Here is a 19,692-nt window from a genome sequence, read left to right as displayed (position 1 = left end):
GAGTGGAAGTGGGATGCCAAGCTGACCAAAGAAGAGCCAGAAAATAGGCAACACAGAGCATGAGCTGTCCTGGTGCCTGAACTAGTCTGGGCCTAAATAGGGGCAGGGTCACAGGGAGCTTGAGAGTTCATGACCCAAGACTGGCAGGTCCAGTAACCTATTGTCCAAGTCCTTCCCCTGCTCCTAGGAATTCAAGCACGCTCATCACCTGGGATGGTGGGACTACTCTGCCTCCACCATGAAGACAAGATGGTGCCAGTTAAACCCAATCATCTGCCATGTGGCCAAGATGGCACTGGCTAGATCCAGTGTGTCTATTTCATTTGCTCTTAATTGTAAGGTCCGCTCCTGGATGGCCAGCAGATTCCACCCTCCTCGCAGCAGTCTCCACCCAGTACCTGCGTTACCTAGGCAACTGGGACACCAGGAAGAGGTCACATCTACATCTGCTGAGGTCACATCTGAATTTGATGTGGCCACACCTTTCTCTGCCCATACCCTAGATAAGGCCTAGCCCAGGCCCAGAGGCGCTCTCTCTCTCTCTGTTCTTTTCTAGCTCTCTCTCATTCCTAGGCCTTTCCCAGCTGCGTGGAGTGCCAACCTTGCCTGGTCCCAGCAGGTCTACTGAATAAACCTACCCCTTACCTGAATACCATGTGCGTGCTGGTGCTGTTCTTACTCAACGACCTCTTTTTATTTATTTATTTATTGTGAAAATACTGTACAGAGGGGTTACAATTACATGGGCAAGATCGGCAACCTCTTTTTAAAAACCTAACATTAATCATTCCTGGTGTTACCCTTGGAGTTAGTTTCTGAGTGTTGTCTACCATTCAGATCTTCATGTGACTCACTCTTTAATGCGTGGGTATTTTTTTTCCAGTCCTGGGGATTGAACTCAGGGACTGGACACTGCCCCTGAGCTTCTTTTGCTCAATGCTAGCACTCTACCACTCCAGCCACAGTGCCACTTCCAGTTTTTTTCTCCCTATGTATATGTGGTACTGAGGAATTGAACCCAGGGCTTTGTATATGCTAGGCAGGCACTTTACCATTATGGGCATTTCTTCCAGGAAAGAATGAAATATGGATAGTGGGTCTAACTGGCACTATCTTGGCATCTTGGTGGATGATTGGGACTTTCTGAAAACTCATAGAGGTATAGTCCTCCCCCGCCCCAACGCCAGGAGATAGGTGCAGAGGCGGGGACTTGCACAATAGGTTACTGGACCTGCCAGACTGTTTGAACTCTTTGAGTTCCCAGTGATCCTGCCCCCGACCACAATCCAATTTAGCTCCCCTTCCTCCCCCCCCAGCCACCTCAGCCTCCATTGCACCATGTCTCAGGTCTCCTGACTCTGCTAGGTCACCATGGTGCCCGTCTTCAACTCTCCATTAGAGGCGATCTGGTTTGTTGAGATTGTTTTTCTGCTTTCTTTATTACCCTGGTGGCTCAGTTTCCTAACAGTATTAAGTGCATTCGAGGCTGGAAGTTTTGGGGAGACATGTGTCTGCTTGCAGTCGCTGGCTTTCTAATAAACACTCCCAATTCCCCCTCTCAAAAATGGCTTCTGCTGGGCATTGGTGGCTCCCGCCTGTAATCCTAGCTACTCAGGAGGCTGAGATCTGAGGATCACGGTTCAAAGCTAGTCCGGGCAGGAAAGTTCGTGAGACTCTTTTCTCCAATTAACCACCAGTAAACCGGAAGTGGTGCTGTGGCTCAAGTGGTAGAGTGCTCACCTTGAGCTGAAGAGCTGAGGGTCAGCGCCCAGGCCCAGAGTTCAAGCCCCAGGATAGACCAAAAAAAAAAAAAAAAAGTGGCTTCTCTGTACCTTGTGATTGAATTCCCATATAAAAAGAATGCATTCTGCCACAAAGCAAATGCTTATCCTTAAGATAAGGAATGAGTACTGTTTTTTTCTCAAAAAGGGTGTATTTAGAAGCAAAGAAGATAGTGCTTCTAAAGAACTCCTTTGATTCTGAGTTCCTAGATGCCATCCCTAGGTCACATTTTTCTTAATCTCTCTTGCCTGAATACTTGTTCCTTTGTCTCAATTTTATGTCTTCTTTTTTTTTCTTTCTGATCTTGAACTCAGGGCCTAGGCACTGACGCTGAGCTTCTTTTGCACAAGGCTAGTGATTTACCACTTGAGCCACAGTGCCACTTCCAGCTTTTTCAGAATGGTTTATTGGAGAAAAGAGTGTCAAGGAAGCTGGGCACCGTTGGCTCATGCCTGTAGTCCTAGCTACTCAATAGGCTGAGATCTGAGGATAATGGTTCTAAGCCAGAAAGTCCATGAGACTCTTATCTCCAATAAACCACCAGAAAACCAGAAGTAGTGCTGTGGCTCAAGTGGTAGAGCACTTGTCTTGAGCTGAAGAGCTCAGCGATAGCACTCAGGTCCATTTGCCCTGGCTGGCTTTGAACCGTGATCTTCAGATCTCAACCTCCTGAGTAGCTAGGCTAAACAGGCATTAACCACTAGTGCCTGGCATCAATTTTATGTCTTTTATGTCTGCTATTGGCTCTGTACTCTAGATGTGGTCTTGTCAATCCCCCCCCCCCCTTCCGTGGTCCTGGGGCTTGAACTCAGGGCCTGGGCTCTGTCCCTTAACTCTTCAGCTCAAGGCTAGTGCTCTACCACTTGAGTCACAGTGCCACTTCTAGCCCTTTCTGAGTACTTTATTGGAGAAGAGTCTCATGAACTTTCTAGCTTAGGCTGACTTTGAACTGTGATGCTCAGATCTCAGTCTCCTGAGTAGCAAGGATTACAGGTGTAAGCCACCAGCAGCTAGCAATTTCTTCTTTACACCACAGCAATTTAAGGGTCAGGATAATGACTGATTCCTCCCAGACCACAGCTTAGCAAGTGGGGAGAGAGGAGAGAATAACCTGAAATGTAGTATTTCTAGTGACTTAAAGGCATGGGACATTTTCCAATCTGTTTCTTGGAGGTACTTCAAATTCTTTAATTACAGACATTCATATTGCCTGAAATAACTTCCTGGAAACAAATATTAGACTTCAGAGATCTTACAATGAACATGGTTCTATCTAGAAGACGTTTGTAACTCGTGAACACTCTAAATCAACCTTATCTAACTTAAAATTCTGCACACTACATTTAGCCACTAATTAGGGTGTTTTTTTCTGCATAATTATTCTATTAGCATTTAGGAAAAAATTTTACATGTAAGTCAAGAATACCTGTGCTCCCTTAACGTGTAGCAAAATACCTGTTGAATGACACCTTATTTTGAACTTGTAGGCGACTGGGTTTTTTTTTTTTTTCTTCTCTTTCTTTTTCTTCTTTTTCTGGGGCTTGAACTCAGGGCCTAGACCCTGTTCCTGAGCCTCTTGGTGCTCAAGGCTGGCACTCTACCACTTGAAGCACACGGCCACTTCCAGTTTTTTCTAAGTAGTTTACTGGAGATAAGAGTCTCATGGAGTTTCCTGCCTCGGGCTTTAGTGGGATCCTCAGCTCTCAGCCTCCTAAGTAGCCCGGATTCCAGGCGTGAGCCACCGTGTTCGCTGGGCTTTGGGTTTGCAGCTGTTAAATATACTGATTGTAAATATCCTGGCTGGGTCCTGGTATCTACATCTAATCTTGCCATCGCCGGTCAATTGGCACGTGGCTTTCCGGCCATCAGCTCTGTAATTATTTGCTAATGACTTGAGTCAACCGACTCCGGGCACGGTGTTTACCTCGCCTCCATTCATCATTCCCCATTTGGTTCTGTGCCAACACTGCTCAGTCACCAGCAGCTGAACGGCACCAGAACGGTTGCCTCTCCTGGGGGGCCCGCAGTGGACTGGGCAAGCGAAGGAGGGATGGGGATGGAGAAAGGGAACACGCTGTACCCCGCCCGCCCAAGGCCGCGACGCCTGGCGGTGGTTATTTGAGGAACCTCACATCCGCCGCCCGCGGAGCCCGGGGCTGACCCGCGCGCGGTGAGCGGGGAGGGGGGCGGGGGCGGGGCCGGACGCGCGCGCGCGCACGGAGGCGGCGGGCGGGAGCGCGCCCGGAGGGAGGAGCGCGCAAGGCGGGCGGGGCGCGCAGTCGGCGGCACGCGGCGAGGCGGCGCGCGGGGCGGGAGCGCGCGGGGAGGGAGGGCGGCGCGCGGGGCGGGAGGACCGCGGCGGAGGAGGGGCGCGCGGAGCGGGGGCGCGCGGCCTCGGCTGCGGCCTGTGGCGCCGTCACCGGCGGACTCCGGCGAGCGCGAGGGCACAGCGCGAGGTGCGGCTTGCCCGCCGGCCAGGCGCGCGGAGACGGTTCGGGGCCGCGCTCGGGGCCGGCTCGCCGTCCCCGCGGGTCTCGTCAGCATGTCGCTGAGGCAGCACCTCGTTCAGCTGGCCGGCCGTCTGCAGGAGCCGCAGAAAGTGGCCCGTTTCCAGCGTCTGTGCGGGGTGGAGGCGCCGCCGAGCCGCTCCGCCGCCGCCGAGCCGAGGGAGGAAGATGGGCAGGCGGACGCGCCGCTCGCCGGGGACGCCCGGCGGCGAGGGTGGTCTCCGGGGACGGCCGGAGGCCCCCAGCCGCCGGGGCACGACCGCAATCCGTGCGCCGCCAAGGCGGCGGGCGGCGGCGGCGCCCCCAACGGCGTGCGGAACGGGCTGGCGGCCGAGCCGGGCCCGGCCCCGGCCCCGGCCCCGGCGCGGCGCGCGGGCTGCCCGCGCCGCAACTCGCTGACAGGCGAGGAGGGCCAGGCGGCCCGCGTGAACAACTGGCCGCTCTACTACCTGTTCTCCTTCGGCACCGAGCTGGGCAACGAACTCTTCTACATCATCTTCTTCCCCTTCTGGATCTGGAACCTGGACGCCGTGGTGGGCCGCAAGCTGGTGGTCATCTGGGTGCTGGTCATGTACCTGGGCCAGTGCACCAAGGACGTCATCCGCTGGCCGCGGCCCGCCTCGCCGCCCGTCGTCAAGTTGGAGGTCTTCTACAACTCCGAGTACAGCATGCCCTCCACGCACGCCATGTCCGGCACCGCCATCCCCATCGCCATGGTCCTCCTCACCTACGGCCGCTGGCAGGTAAGCGTCCCGCGCCGCCGCCGCCGCCGCCGCGCGCCCCCGTCCCGGACCGGCCTGGTCCCTGGACAGTTTGGCGGGGCCACTCCCCGCCGAGACCTCTCGCGCGGGTCTTCACCGTCCCCGCAAAGCAGGAGGAAAAAAACAAAAATCCAGGGATGGGGTAACACCTTACAGGCTTCCCCAGGATGGTTTTAATAGCACCTTCCCGGGAACCCGCAGGAAACACTTTTCGTGCCGTAGTTTCTGGTCCTTGGACCTGGCGCTGGGCTTTCTAAAACTCTCCCTGCTTGCTTTGTGAGCACCGTGAACCATGAGTTGTTTTCCAGATCAATCGCTGGGTCACCAAGACCTCCTCTTACTCCCCCACCCCAAACCCCCAGTAGGTGTTGCCTTCTCCCAGTCGGATTGCGGTTCCGAAGACCCTTGGCTTTGTGAAGAGACGGTTATTTCCAACACAGTAGTGTGGGGCTAGTTCCAAAGCAAGCCAGGAAGGGATTGTCAAAGTGGAGCTGCTCTCTTCGTGGAGCCGCGGCCGAGTTCTGCTTTTAAGGGTTGCTCCTGTGCGGAGAGACGAAAACTTTATCCCCGGCCTCACCGGTGTGTGGGATTTCAGTGCTGAGCTGACACAGTATTATTGTTGTATTAACTATATACCTGCGCCACTTAAAAGTTTATCTTACAGCTAAGGGTTTCTTTGATCAGACAAGTTTTACAAAAATGGCAAATGTAGACCAAAGACTGACAATCAGGGGTGAGAGGAGGTGGTGGTGGTGGTGGTGGTGGTGGTGGTGGTGGTGGTGGTGGTGGTGGTGGTGGTGGTGGTGGTGGTGGTGGTGGTGGTGGTGGTGGTGGTGTGTGTGTGTGTGTATTGGTCCAGGGGCTTGAACTCAGGGCCTGAACACTTATGCCTGAGCGCTTTTTTTTTTTTTTTCTCAATACTAGTAGTGCTCTACCACTTGCGCCACAGCTCCACTTCAGCTTTTGTAGCACTTAATTGGCGATCAGATTTTCACAGGCTTTCCTGTCAGGGCTGGCTTCCAACCACAGTCCTCAGATCTCATCCTCCTGAGTAGCTAGAATTACAGGCGTGAGCCACTGTGACCCAGCAAGGTGTTTTGTTTTGTTTTTAAATATAATTTTATTGTTATTCTTAGTGTGTTATACAGAGTTACCATTTCACGATTCAGGTAATGTGTTCACTTCTCTTTTGGACAATGTCACTCCTTTCTGTGCTTTCCCCCAGTTTCTCCCTCCTGTCTCTGCCCACAAATTCATCGTTACTGGAGTGAGGTTTTTTTGTTGTTGTTTTTTTCTTTTTTTCTGTCATGGGGCTTGAACTCTGGGCCTGAGCGCTGTCCCTTAGCTCTTCAGCTCAAGGCCAGCGCTCTACCACAGCGCTACTTCTGGTTTTCTGGTGGTTTATTGGAGATAAGAGTCTCACAGACTTTCCTTGCCTGGGCTGGTTTTGAACTGGGGTCCTCAGATCTCAGCCTACTGAGCCCCCAGACCCAAGGGTAAGTTTTTAATGATTGTTTTAATTTTGCCCACTTTCTTTGGCTACCTGGTTTTGAGTTCTTCGTCTATGTGTTACTTATGTTTAAAAACTAAGTATCTTTAATATAGAAGCAAAGTTTATTCTTAAGACCACTGAGCTTGCTTTATAACTATAAAATCTGTTAGTCTTGAGGAAGTAAGTCTCTTAGAAGTAAGTTACATGATTATGAAAATATACATAAAACAGATTTCTCCTTTTTTTTTCTTTCACTGCACAAAATTGTCTCATTGAGAAATTTGCACACGATGTCAAACTCCATTATGGTAAGCTTACTGAACTCACATTCCATTTCAGTAAAGGTCAGACTTTGTTCCCAGGCATAATGCTGTATGTAAGTACATCTCACTTTTAGTAGCCTAGAAAATATGTATACAATAAGAAGGCAGAATTGGAAGGGAAGAGTATCAAGAAAGTGTTTTTTTTACTACTTAATAAAAGGAGATAGATGTATAGTGACTTCATATTGTAAAACAGTGCTACCTGTTTCCTTTTTCTCTCTCTCTTCCTCTTTCTCTCTCTCTCTCTTTTCTTGCTTGCTTGCTTGTTTTTTGTTGGTCATGGGACTTGAACTCTGGGCCTGGGTGCTGTCAACTAGCCCTTCAGCTCAAGGCAAGCTCTCTACCACTTGAGCCACAGCACCACTTCCGGTTTTCTGAGTGGTTTATTGGAGATAAGAGTCTCACGGACTTTCCCGCCCAGGCTGGTTTTGACAAGAGAAAATGTTACCTCCGAGGCTGGCAGAACTTGCTCTGTAGCCCACCTAGGCTGGCTCCAAACCCTCAGTCCTTCTGCTGGGGTACGTGCATGTGCCAGCATGCCTGGTTGTGCTGCCTGTTTTACATGATAAGTTAATATCTCAGACTTTCATTTAATCCAAATATGTCACAATGTGAGATTTGATAATGCTGGAGCGGAGCTCAGTGCTAGACACCTGCTTTGCATTGCACCAAGCCCATCCCCAGCACTTGTGAAATGAGGAAAAAAGATTAGTAGTAAGCTGTGTTGGCATTGTGTTTACTAGTTAGTTGTTGATGTTTCTCTTTTTTTCATGAGACATTCAAGATTTTAAACTTGAGAAGCCCTTTACAATGCTTCCTCAGTAAGTATGATGTATGCTTTTAATATTAACAATTTAAATTTTTATTTTTATTTATTTTTATTTTTTGGGGGGTCCGGTTGTGGGGCCTGAACTCTGGGCCTGGGCGCTGTCCCTCAGCTCTTCAGCTCAAGGCTAGCGCTCTACCACTTGAGCCACAGAGCCACTTCTGGCTTTTTTCTTTTTGCTTATGTGGTGCTGAAGAATCGAACCCAGGGCCTCAGGCATGCAAAGCAAGCGCTCTACCACTGAGCTACCTTCCCAGCCCCAATCTAAGTTTTTATTTTTTTTTTTATTATTATTATTTTTTGCTTATGTGGTGCTGAGGAATCGAACCCAGGGCCTCTGGCATGCAAGGCAAGCGCTCTACCACTGAGCCACCTTCCCAGCCCCCCAATCTAAGTTTTTAAAAAGTTATTGTTTCCACTTTTTTGAAGAACATGTTAACAGGAAGTGAGTAAGTAGTTGTATAGAATCGTTTCTGGGATGTTATCAATATTCTAACATCCCAGTGTTATTTGAATGATCAAAAGAAGCTTACCTTGTAATTTTTTTTTTTTTTTTTTGGGTCCGGTAGTGGGCCTGAACTCTGGGCCTGGGCGCTGTCCCTCAGCTCTTCAGCTCAAGGCTAGCACTCTACCACCTGAGCCACAGCGCCACTTCCGGCTTTTTTCTTTTTGCTTATGTGGTGCTTGGGAATTGAACCCAGGGCCTCAAGCATGCAAGGCAAGCGCTCTACCACTGAACCACCTTCCCAGCCCCCTACCTTGTAATTTTTAAAGAAGTTAGTACATTTAATTCAAAGTTTGGGAAATTAGTGTATCATGCAGTTTTAGAAATATGAGCTAAATGAGATAGAAATTATCAGGTGTCAGTCATTTTACAGATGTGGAAACTGACCAGTTACATTAGAGTTAATCTTGTAATAGCTTCACTTTCCTACTTTACAACTTTTACTCTAAATTTGAATAAACTTGTAATTTTTTAATTTTATTTTTTGCCAGTCCTGGCGCTTGAACTCAGGGCCTGGGCACTGTCCCTGAGCTTCTTTTGCTCAAGGCTGGCACTCTACCTCTTGAGCCACAGCACCACTTCCGGCTTTTTCTGTTTATGTGGTACTGAGGAATTGAACCCAGGGCTTCATGCATGCTAGGAAGCACTCTACCACTGAGCCACCTTCCCAGCCCCTGCAAAATTATTTTTTTTAGTTCATTATTTGGAAAGAAAGACTTCCTAATAGAAAAGTTCTATTGTTATAAATCCTTGACTAACTAATCCAGTAAAAAAAAAAAAAACAACCAAAAACCTCAAATGACTTTTTTCCTTTTTCTTAAATTTTTGTATTAATATATTTCAAACAAAGGTACCTTCTTTTACTTGGGCTGATTTGCTTCTCTTGTCTGTCAGAATTGGGGGCTTCTGTTTCCAAGGTGTGTGAGGAAGGAGTAGTAGCAAGTAGGAGAATAGTGCAACAAAACCTGGGGTTCTAATCACCATCAGTTTTGGTGGCTGTCCAGTCCTGCCCTGCCCAAGGGAGTGCCCTCAGGACTAGCGGGTCTGACTTTAGTGTCTCCATGATGCTGAAATACCCCTGGAAAATGCAACCATTCTTTTGCACTTCATTCCTCCCTACTGCATAAGGTTGTTGCTCTCCTTGAAATTTGCTCAAGATTTACCTCCTACATGGGACCTTGGAAATTAATCATTTATGTTTCATTATTTCTCATTTAGTCTTAAAATGAAACTATGCATAGCAAACCAACCTGGGGGTTGTTTAAGGTATCTGTACATTAATACCCAGAGATTCTAATCTGTTAGACAAGGAACATCACAAGGAACATCAGGCTTTAGTGGAGTACATAACACTTACTTGCTTCTAACTTCTGTTTATCCCAAATAATCTTTCTCTACAAGATTACTATCTCAGCTCTTTTGCAGTTCCAGCCTAGCATTTTATTTTATTTTTTTCTCTTTTTTTTTCTTCAGTCTAGCATTTTAAAGTGTGCTCTATGATGACTTGAGAAAGACAGTGACATTTTTCTTGGAATAAAGAAACTGAAAAGCCTCTGGCCAAAATGATGTTTATTGTTCTCATCTTAATAATTAAAGTATTTGCGCTGACACGAGTGGCTCTCACCTGTAGTCCTAGCCTCCCAGGAGGGTGAGATCTGAGGATCGTGGTTCGTAGCCAGCCTGGGCAAAAAAGTCCCAATGAAACTCTTATCTTCAATTAACCACTCAAAAACCGGAAGTGGCACTGTGGCTCAAGTGGTAGAGCGCTAACTTTGACACAAAGATATTTAGGGACAGCGCCCAGGCCCTGAGTTCAAACCCTACAACTAACAGAAAAAGAAAGATATGGATGGATTTGGTAGGTTCACAGGGCTGAAGCTCAAATCCAGGGCCTCAAACATGCTAGGAAAGCACTGAGCTACATTCCCCTCCTGAATTGGGTAGATATTAAAGGTAGACTTGACAAATTAAATAAGGCATTTAGGAGGAAAAAAGCCAGGTGCCAGTGGCTCATGCCTGTAAGCCTAACTACTCAGGAGGCTGAGACCTGAGGATCAGGGTTCAAAGCCAGCCCAGGCAGGAAGCCTAATTAATACAGAAAAAGCCAGAAGTGGAGCTGTGGTTCACGTGGTAGAGTACTAATCTTGATCAAAAGTTGCTCAGGGACATCACCCAGGCCTAGAGTTCAAGCCCTATAGCTGACAAAAAAAAAAGATAGAGGAAGAATAGCCTGTAATAGAATCTGACAGGTATCCATTGGTGAAGTAAGAAAATACCTTAGAGAGGGGCTGAGAAGTTGGCTCAGTGGTAGAGTGCTCGCCTTGCATGCTTAAGGCCCTGGGTTCGATTCCTCAGCACCACATAAGCAAAAAGAAAAAAGCCGGAAGTGGCACTGTGGCTCAAGTGGTAGAGCACTAGCCTTGAACTGAAGAGCTGAGGGACAGTACTCAGGCCAAGAGTTCAGGCCCCACAACCGGACCCAAAAAAGAAAATACCTTAGAGAATATTTAAGGGTGTGTGTGTGTGTGTGTGTGTGTGTGTGTGTGTGTGTGTGTGTGTGTGTGTGTGTGTGTGTGTGTGTGTGTGTGTGTGTGTGTGTGTGTGTGTGTGTGTGTGTGTGTGTGTGTGTGTGTGTGTGTGTGTGTGTGTGTGTGTGTGTGTTTTCATAGTAAATACATTTAGAGTAGGTTAAACAGAAAGAAGAAATGTATTTGCAGAACAATGGGGGCATTTCATAGAAAACAGGACAAGAGCAAGCTGTAGGACCTCCCGAGGGATCAGAGCCAGGTCCTGGGAGGTGACTAGAACTAAATGCCCACTGTCCATCTTCCCTGGGATTGCAGTGTCTCACACTCCTTTCTCCTCTCTGTGTTTTGGCTTGTGCACGGCTGCCTAGTTCTGTATTATTTACAAGTAAATACTGCTAGATCAAAAAGAATCTGATTGGCTCAGCCCAGACACCACGTCTGCTTTGCCACAGGCAAGTGTCCATGCTGCATTTGAAAGCAGTGGTTAAGCAAGCGGGTTCACTTAAGCGGGAGGTGCCCCTGAGTCCACACTGCAGGCTCTGTTTGGGGAAATTTCAAGAAGAGATGAGAAGATTAGACAGTACCTTGAAAAAAACACACTGTTGACGGAAACCAGAAGTGAAAGGAAGTGAGACCCCGTTTCTAGAGAAGGAAAGTAGTCAGCACTGTTCAGTCCCTCCAAGAAGATCAGTGAGAAAAGTACAAAAACCTATAGACAACTTGAAAGGCAGAAACCCTTAGAAAAAGCTAGTGCTGACTTTTTTTGTTATTTATTTATTTATGTTTGTTTGTTTGGTTTTTGTCGGTCGTGGGCTTGAACTCTGGGCCTTCAGCTCAAGGCAAGAGCCCTAACCACCCACAGAGCCACTTCTGGTTTTGGCTTTGAATCGCAATCCACGGATCTCAACCGTAACTAGGATTACAGGTGTGAGCCACTGGTGCCCAGCATTTTTTTTTTTTTTTGGTACTTTTTCTTACACTTCAAAAGTAATTGGTACCATCTCATATATTGAGGGTTTTTTAAAATACCATATGTGATGCATAATTCTGTCAACTTGGCTAGGCCACAGTTTTCAGATTTTTGGTGAGCTCTATTCTCAGTGCTTCTCTGAAGATTATTTTTAGACAAAATTAGCATTTAGATTTAAAGTAGACTTCAACTAAAGCAAGTCACTCTCCATAATGTGGGTGAACCTTGCCTAATTACTTGAAAATCTTCAAAGAAATAAGACTGACTTCTTCCAAGGAAAAGGGAATTCTGCCACCGAGGCCTTCACATGTAAGCCTCATATCAGGTATTCCCTGTAGACTTAGGGCTTGCCAGCTTTCACATGGTGTGAGCCAATACTTTAAAATAAATTTATCTTTCTAGCTGGGTGGCTCCTGGCTGTAATCCTAGCTATTCTGGAGGCTGAGATCTGAGGATCTGAAGTTAGCCTGGGAAGGAAAGTCTGTGAGAATTTTATCTCCAATTAATCAAAAAGCCAGAAGTAGAGCTTTGGCTTCAAGTGGTAGAGTACCAGCCTTGACCAAAGGAACTCAGGGACAGCACACAGGCTCTGAGTTCAAGCCCTAGAACTGTCATGTGTGAGGGCACATGTCACACACGTACACACATTAAATTCTAACAGCACTGGCTAGAATGTGGATCAGTGATAGCATGCTTGCCCAGAACACAGGAGGCTATGGTTCAATTTGCAGAAATATGAAAATAAAGAAAAAGAGGTAGACAAGACAAGATTTTTTTTTTTGTAATTGCTTTCATTGCAAGTCATTTTATTGACTCTACACTAACATCAATGAATGTGAGTGGCACATGTTATAATATACAAAATAGTTGTGACTATAAAAACTAGTGTAGCAAAGCATTATCAGGAAGAATAAAACTGCTTTCTAGAGTAACTGAAGGAAATGCTGAGAGCAGTTTTCCTGTTATCAAGGACGTGCAGTGAGAACGAGATAATGGTATGAAATTAAAAGTATCCGGGGTTTAACTCAGTGGGCAGGCCCTGTATTAGATGCTCAGCGATGCAACTAGGACATGAAGTAATCTATTAAGGTTAAGAAAACTTTTTATATATTTGAAAATAACATGAAGGGCTTATAAATTTTTGTTTCATCTGTTTTTTTGGGGGGGTGGGGGTGGGGAGCTAGAACTCTACACCTGGGTGCTGTCCCTGAGCTCTTCACTTCAAGGCTAGCGCTCTACCACTTGAGCCACAGCACCACTTCCAGCTTTTTTTTTTTTTGCTTATGTGGTGCTGAGGAATTGAACCCAGGGCCTCAGGCATGCAAGGCAAGTGCTCTACCACTGAGCCACCTTCCCAGCCCTGTTACTCCCCTTTTTATGGTTTCTAGCCCCAGGATCCCACCAGAATTTTTCTCCATAAGATTAACATTTGAAATTTTAGTGGAAGGCACCGAAGTAGAAAGCTAATTACAAAGTGTTCCTCTCAATGAGGAGAGGAGACAGCTGAGTCATAGATGGAAGAAAGGGTGATACTGCCCAGTCCTCCTCTAGAGAAGGAAGGACTTTATGAGACCAGGTTCAGGGGCTGTTCAGCGGCTCTTTCATTTTAGACCGTGTTAAAATAATGTCTTGCAGGGATGGTAGGGGAAAAATAAAGGAGGAGGCAACAATGCTTGATAAGAAATGTACATATTACCTTGCTCATGTAATTGTAACCCCTCTGTACAGTATTTTCACAATAAAAAAAAAACTTTAAATAAATAAAATAATGTCTTGTGTCTGTTCTTCATCTATAGTATAGAAGCAAAGTGTAGAAGCAAAGCAGAGCTAATTCGTCCATAGAAGAATGTTGAAACAAGATTTCATTCACTTATTCATCCTTGTGTGCTATGTGCTGTGCTTGGACTTAGGTGCTGGGAATAGAATGGGCACTAAAAATACATAAGCATGAAATCTTAAATTTTATAGCACAGCAACTGTCTTGTTTTTTTTTTTTTTTGCTTGATTCATTTAGATAACTTTACTTTTCTTTCCCTTTAGTATCCTCTCATGTATGGGCTGATTCTCATCCCCTGCTGGTGTTCTCTAGTCTGCATAAGCAGAATTTACATGGGTATGCACTCCATTCTGGTAAGAAAAACCTTATATCCTTATTGCCTTATTTTTTTGTGTGAGCTTGATTTATAAGTTTACATGAAATTGAAAATGTTATTGTAAGTCTCTGTATTGCAGAAATATCAACATGAAGACTTGTGAAGTAATATAGTGATCGCGCATTTCATTCATAGAAACAGTTTTCAGCAGGCACAGTAGCCATACATTCTACTAAGGATAGCCCTTGTTCATTCTTCTATTTTCTTTTGTGCCAGTACTGAGGCTTCAAGCTCTTGCTTTGCTTTTCCACTCAAGGCCGTTGCTTTACCCCTTGAGCCACACCTCCACTTCCAGCTTTTTGCTGGTTAATTGGATGTAGTCTCTCAGACTTTCTTGTCCAGACTGGCTTCAAACCTCAGTCCTCAGATCTCAGTTTCCCACGGCCTGGCTTGTTCATTCTGCTAGTTCAGTTTTCTTTCTTTTTTTTATCTTGTCAGTCGTGGGACTTGAACTCAGAGCCTGGGGCACTGTGCCTAAGCTCTTTTGCTCAAGGCTGGCATTCTACCACTTTGAGCCACAGCTCCACTCCATTTTGTATGTGTGTGTGTCTTTTTGAGGGGTTAATTAAAGATGAGTCTCATGGGGACTTCTCTGCACTGGCTGGCTTCAAGACTGGCTTCAACCTCAATTTATAGATCTCAGCCTCCCGAGTTGCTAGGATTACAGGTGTGTGCCACCAAGCATCCAGCCCAGTTTTATTTTCTTTCAGCATCTGTTTTGTGTTTCTCCTATTTATGTGTCCAAACCAACAGCTCTCTATAGAAACCAGGGAGCTCTCTAAGGGTCAGGTAAGACTTATTGACTAGAAAGCACATGGACTTAAACTGTGCTAGTGCCATTTGTACTTAAATATGAAACTATATTTTCTCCATCAAAAAAATTTAGGATATTTCATTTGAGAATGTAATTCAATTTTGAAAACACAGAGACCTCCCTGTATTTATAACCACTCTTACTCTTCCCTTCCTCTGTCCCTATTGACATCTTAGTTCTATCCTACATCATGCATTGACCATATTATCTCAGTCACTCTTTTTCTCTTTTGGTGTAGGTACTGGGGCTTGAACTGAGGTGCTTTTGCACATATTTTTCTCTCATGGCTAATGCTCTGCCACCTCCTAAATACCGTACCTTCACTTCAACTTTTTTTGCTAATTAATTTTATATGAGTCTCAATGGATTTTCATTTTATTTACTTATTGCCCAGGCTGGCTTTGAACCACAGTCCTCAGATCTCAGCCTACTGAGTAGCTAGGATTACAGTTATGAGCCATGGTGCTTGGCACCAATTGCATTTTTATACCAAGAAACAAAATTCAAATCAAAACAGTACAAAACATGATATAGAGAAAAGTCTGGAACAGTGAACATTATGACTTTTAAGGTAACTGCTGGGTAATAGCTATTATCGCTTTAACCTGAGACAGAGACATTAAAAATTCACTCATAGAGGTAGGTGCTGGTGGCTCATGCCTGTAATCCTAGCTACTAAGGAGGCTGCCGTCTGAGGATCACAATTCAAAGCCAGATGGGGCCGAAAGGTTGTGAAACTCTTATCTCCAATAAACCACCAGAAAACCGGAAGTGGCTCTGTGGTTCAAGTGGTGGAGTGCTAGCCTTGAGCTAAAGAGTTCAGAGACAGCGCCCAGGACAGAGTTCAAGCCCCACAACTGGCAAAAAAAAAAAATTCATAGGATTAAGTGGAGGAGGAAGCTGCTGAGAGAAGAGTGTTCTGTATCTTAATGGAGTAGTAGTTACAAAACATAGACATTCATAAAATTTATCAAATTATTTAATGACTGGTACATTTCAGTTTATATAGATTTTGCTAATTCATGTGAACTAAACATCAGACTTGCAGTACAATTGCATGAATAAGTTCTCCAATACATAAAAGAACAGATAATTCTAACCACAAGCAAACTCTATAGAGAATTAAAAAAAGGAAACACTATTTGATTCATTTTTAAGGAACTACTGTTGGGCTAGGAATGTGGTTCAAGTGGTAGAGTTGAGTACCTGCTTAGCAAGCATGAGGCCTTGAGTTCAAACTCTTAATACCTCAAAAAAAAAAAAAAAAAAAGAAGCTGGTAATATTATACTGTTGTAGGTGGATTATAGCACACATCTGATCTCTCATTCACTTTGGAGGCTGAGGCAGAAGGATCTTGAGTTTCTTCAGAGCTCACAGGCATGTGTTGTCATATCTGGCTCTCTATCACTTTTTTCTTTTTGCTCAGTCATGGGGCTTGAGCTCTGGGCCTGGGCGCTGTCCCTGAGCTCTTCAGCTCAAGGCTAGCACTCTACTACTTTGAGTCACAGCACCACTTCTGGTTTTCTGGTAGTTATTTGGAGACAAAAGTCTGATGGACTTTCCTGCCCAGGCTGGCTTTGAACCCCAATCCTCAGATCCCAGCCTCTTGAGTACTTAGGATTTGGGCGTGAGCCACCAGTGCTCAACTTTCTCTGTCACTTTTGAAATACAGTGTAAGCTCTTTCCCTGACCTATGAGGGCTTTATGTAGTGGGACTTTTGCCTGTGTCCTTGACCTTGTTTCATATACTCACTGATTGCTTCACAGTCTCAGTTTCCTGAACTCGCCATATCTTTTCTGCATGTTTGCCATATCTTTGCCTGTGCCCTTGGAATTCCCTCTACTTAGAACAAAATTCTAAAGATAGGGCTGGCGCCTTTTCCAATCAGATCCTGGCTCAAGTGTCCCCTTGTCTGACTGGCCTCTGTAACACTTTAATAGGTTCCTTCATGACAATAACTCATCATCCTATTTTAGTTCCTTCAAACATTTACAGCTATCTGGACTTACAGTATTCATCTGCTAGTCTCATTTAAATGACTGCTACCAGTCTTTGCCATTAAAATGTAAGCTTTACTTCAGCAAATGATCATCATTATGAGTTTTAGTGCCTATTACATGGTCAGTTTATAAAGTTTATTTTGAGAATTTGACTTTGTAAAATTTGTATCTATTCAACATTAGACCTGCAAAATATATACTATTCTTAAAGGCTATAAACGGTATACTAAACAATTGTACTTTGCTCTTTTCTCAGGACATTATCGCTGGATTCCTATATACCATTTTAATTTTAGCTGTCTTCTATCCATTTGTGGACCTGATTGACAACTTCAACCAAACTCACAAATATGCTCCATTAATCATCATTGGGCTTCATTTAGCTTTGGGGATCTTCTCTTTCACTCTTGACACCTGGAGCACATCCCGAGGAGACACAGCTGAGATTCTTGGAAGTGGCGCTGGAATTGCCTGTGGCTCTCATGTCAGTCATAGCATGGGTCTAATATTAGACCCTCCTCTAGACATTCTACCTTTAGCTAGGCCCCCCATTACGGTAATGCTGTTGGGAAAAGCCATACTGCGGGTCCTCATAGGAATGGTATTCGTACTAGTAGTCAGAGATATCATGAAAAAGACTACCATTCCTCTGGCCTGTAAAGTCTTCAATATACCATGTGACGATATTCGAAAAGCAAGACAGCACATGGAAGTTGAACTTCCCTATCGGTATATAACCTATGGAATGGTGGGTTTCTCCATCACATTTTTTATTCCTTACATTTTTTTCTTTATTGGGATTTCTTGATGGGGAAATACTTTGTATGCTATGGAAGGAGGCTATCAGTTACTGATATCTAAAAATACACTTTAGGTCAAAGCCAAACCGGAGTAAGCCTTTTAGAAGAATTTAACTTAAAGAGTTATTTAAGTAAATTCTTAAGAGTCAGTGCATTTTATTACTGCACATCCAGATAGTGTTTTAGGCGAGCTGAGCTATTGCAATACTGAGAAAATGATAATCCATTTAAAATGTTCCTGTGTTTGGACCAGAGTTTTGCATTGTTAGGAGTTCAAGTTATATATAATATATATTAAGGTACATAGTATGCAATTATATCTCTAATATATGTTATATATGAAATAATATACCTGTTTTATTTTGAACTGTGGGGATGTATTATAAAATCAGTAAAAATATGCAGCTGTGCCTGTGTGTTTGGAATGAATACAGGCATGTTGTTCTTCACATTATTTCCTGTGGGAGCCAGTTCCTAATTGAGTTGCAGAGTTCGTTTGCCATCATGTACTGATCTCTTGCCTCCTTTTACACTGCCATCACCTTTCACGGTACCCATGGAATTTAAACATGGGGAATATTTTTAATGGACCAAAATTTCAGGAAGATTAGGTGTTGGATTCCTTATTTTTTTAAGTTACACTGTGTTGAATGTACTTTTGTTGCAAGTGTTTTGGGTATCAGTTTAATGATTCAGGTACTGAATTTTATTGCTTGCTAATTGTGCCTTTTGTTGCTGAGTTAAGAAGTGTATACTGTGATGTAATAGTAAGAGTCTATCTTAAGTTACATATAATCAGGCAAATATTTAAAATATATAGATACATAAATATCAAACTAATGGGGATAGAAGTAAACAACCCTTATTAATCTAGTCTTTATTTAGAAAGAAATGGCAAAATGGGCTAAAGTTTCTTGCTATTTTATTGGAAAGCTAAATGGATAAGTATTTCCATTTTTGTAAGTATTTTTCTGTGCACTGTAAGTTATAGGAATAAGATATATTTTTTGTACATTGTCTTGATTGTTTATACTGCAGGTAGATGTTTCATGGAAATGTAGTTGAAATTTGCAGGTGGGACAGTGCACGAGCTTCATATGGAAACAAAAACCATTTTTGTAAATTATTTGGAAAGGATTGGACCTCCCAGCATTACATTTTAATACACACTCTTTAACTATTTAAGGTAAATTATAAAATTGAAAAAAGTATCAGTAGATTAGATCCTATTTTCTTTCCAGCCTTTTATTTCAGAATGGCAAATTGGAGTATAAGTATTAAACTGTTTTTTTTTCTTTATGCCTTTATGTTTTGAAGTGTGATTATAATTAGGTTAACATTAAATTTATTTATAGTAAGGTTTTCCTAAGTAAGAGAACTTACTTTCAATGTAAATGAGCATCAGGTATGGGATTACTGATTTTAGTGCAATATCTATGTGATTATCCACAATTATCAGTTAAGATATTTCTATTTTGGACAGCGTAACTATTTGAGCTCATATTTTTATAATTCTGATTGAGAATTTAGGAGCATGGCAATTTGTAGCAAAACTAAATCTGATCATTTTAAGTAAAGCAACTAAATTTGGCCTTTAGTTTAAAAGAAACCAATATCCTTAGGAACCTTATTGGTACGATAGAAAATGTGAAAAGAGCTTTTCTTTTAAAATGTGTGGTTGATGACTTAAATTTTAAGGACTCCCATAATGTGTGTCTCTGCTGTCCTATTAATTTTTATGTGTCACTTAAAAAGTATTTGAAAATACTCCATTTCTTTGTGTTTCATTTTCTGTCTTAAGACACTTCTATGATAAATGTGTTTTAAAATAAAAACCAAATTCAAGATTCAAGGTTATTTGTTGTGTTTGCCTCTGTATTATGTGGTAGATAATTTTAGACAACAGGATTTCCATTCTACTAGGCTTTTTCTTTGAGGCTTTTTTTCAGGGGTATGGAGAGGGTACTGCCAGAATTGGAGCTTGAATACCAGTCTTGGTCGCTATCCCTTAGCTTTTTCCTCTCCAAGTTGGCACTCTACCACTTGAGCCACAGCTCCACATCTGACTTTTTGGTGGATCATTGGAAATGAGAGTCTCATGGACTTTCCTGCCCAGGCTGGCTTAGAACCTTGGGCCTCAGATCTCACCTTTCTGAATAGCTTGAATTACAAGCATTGAGTTACACACTGGTGTCAGCCTACTCCCTTCTTCTTAAAGCAATTTCAACA

At 44.0% G+C, this 19,692-nt stretch overlaps 1 protein-coding gene across 1 annotated transcript; it reads left to right on the top strand.

Annotated features, from left to right (window-relative positions):
* Nucleotides 1-4,197: 4,197 nt before the first annotated feature.
* Sgpp1 (sphingosine-1-phosphate phosphatase 1) lies at nt 4,198-19,315 on the top strand. The gene is made up of 3 exons (XM_042682532.1): nt 4,198-5,032; nt 13,735-13,824; nt 16,920-19,315. Exons 1-3 carry the CDS (start codon nt 4,325-4,327, stop codon nt 17,469-17,471), a joined length of 1,350 nt encoding a protein of 449 aa, XP_042538466.1. The 5' UTR covers nt 4,198-4,324; the 3' UTR covers nt 17,472-19,315.
* The last annotated feature ends 377 nt before the right edge of the window (nt 19,316-19,692 follow it).

This window comes from Dipodomys spectabilis, unplaced genomic scaffold (genome assembly GCF_019054845.1).
Source record: "Dipodomys spectabilis isolate Male_0828 unplaced genomic scaffold, ASM1905484v1 ptg000073l, whole genome shotgun sequence".
Classification (NCBI taxonomy): domain Eukaryota; kingdom Metazoa; phylum Chordata; class Mammalia; order Rodentia; family Heteromyidae; genus Dipodomys; species Dipodomys spectabilis.
Note: the sequence above shows the minus strand (reverse complement) of the source record. Positions and strands in the feature narration are given on the sequence as shown.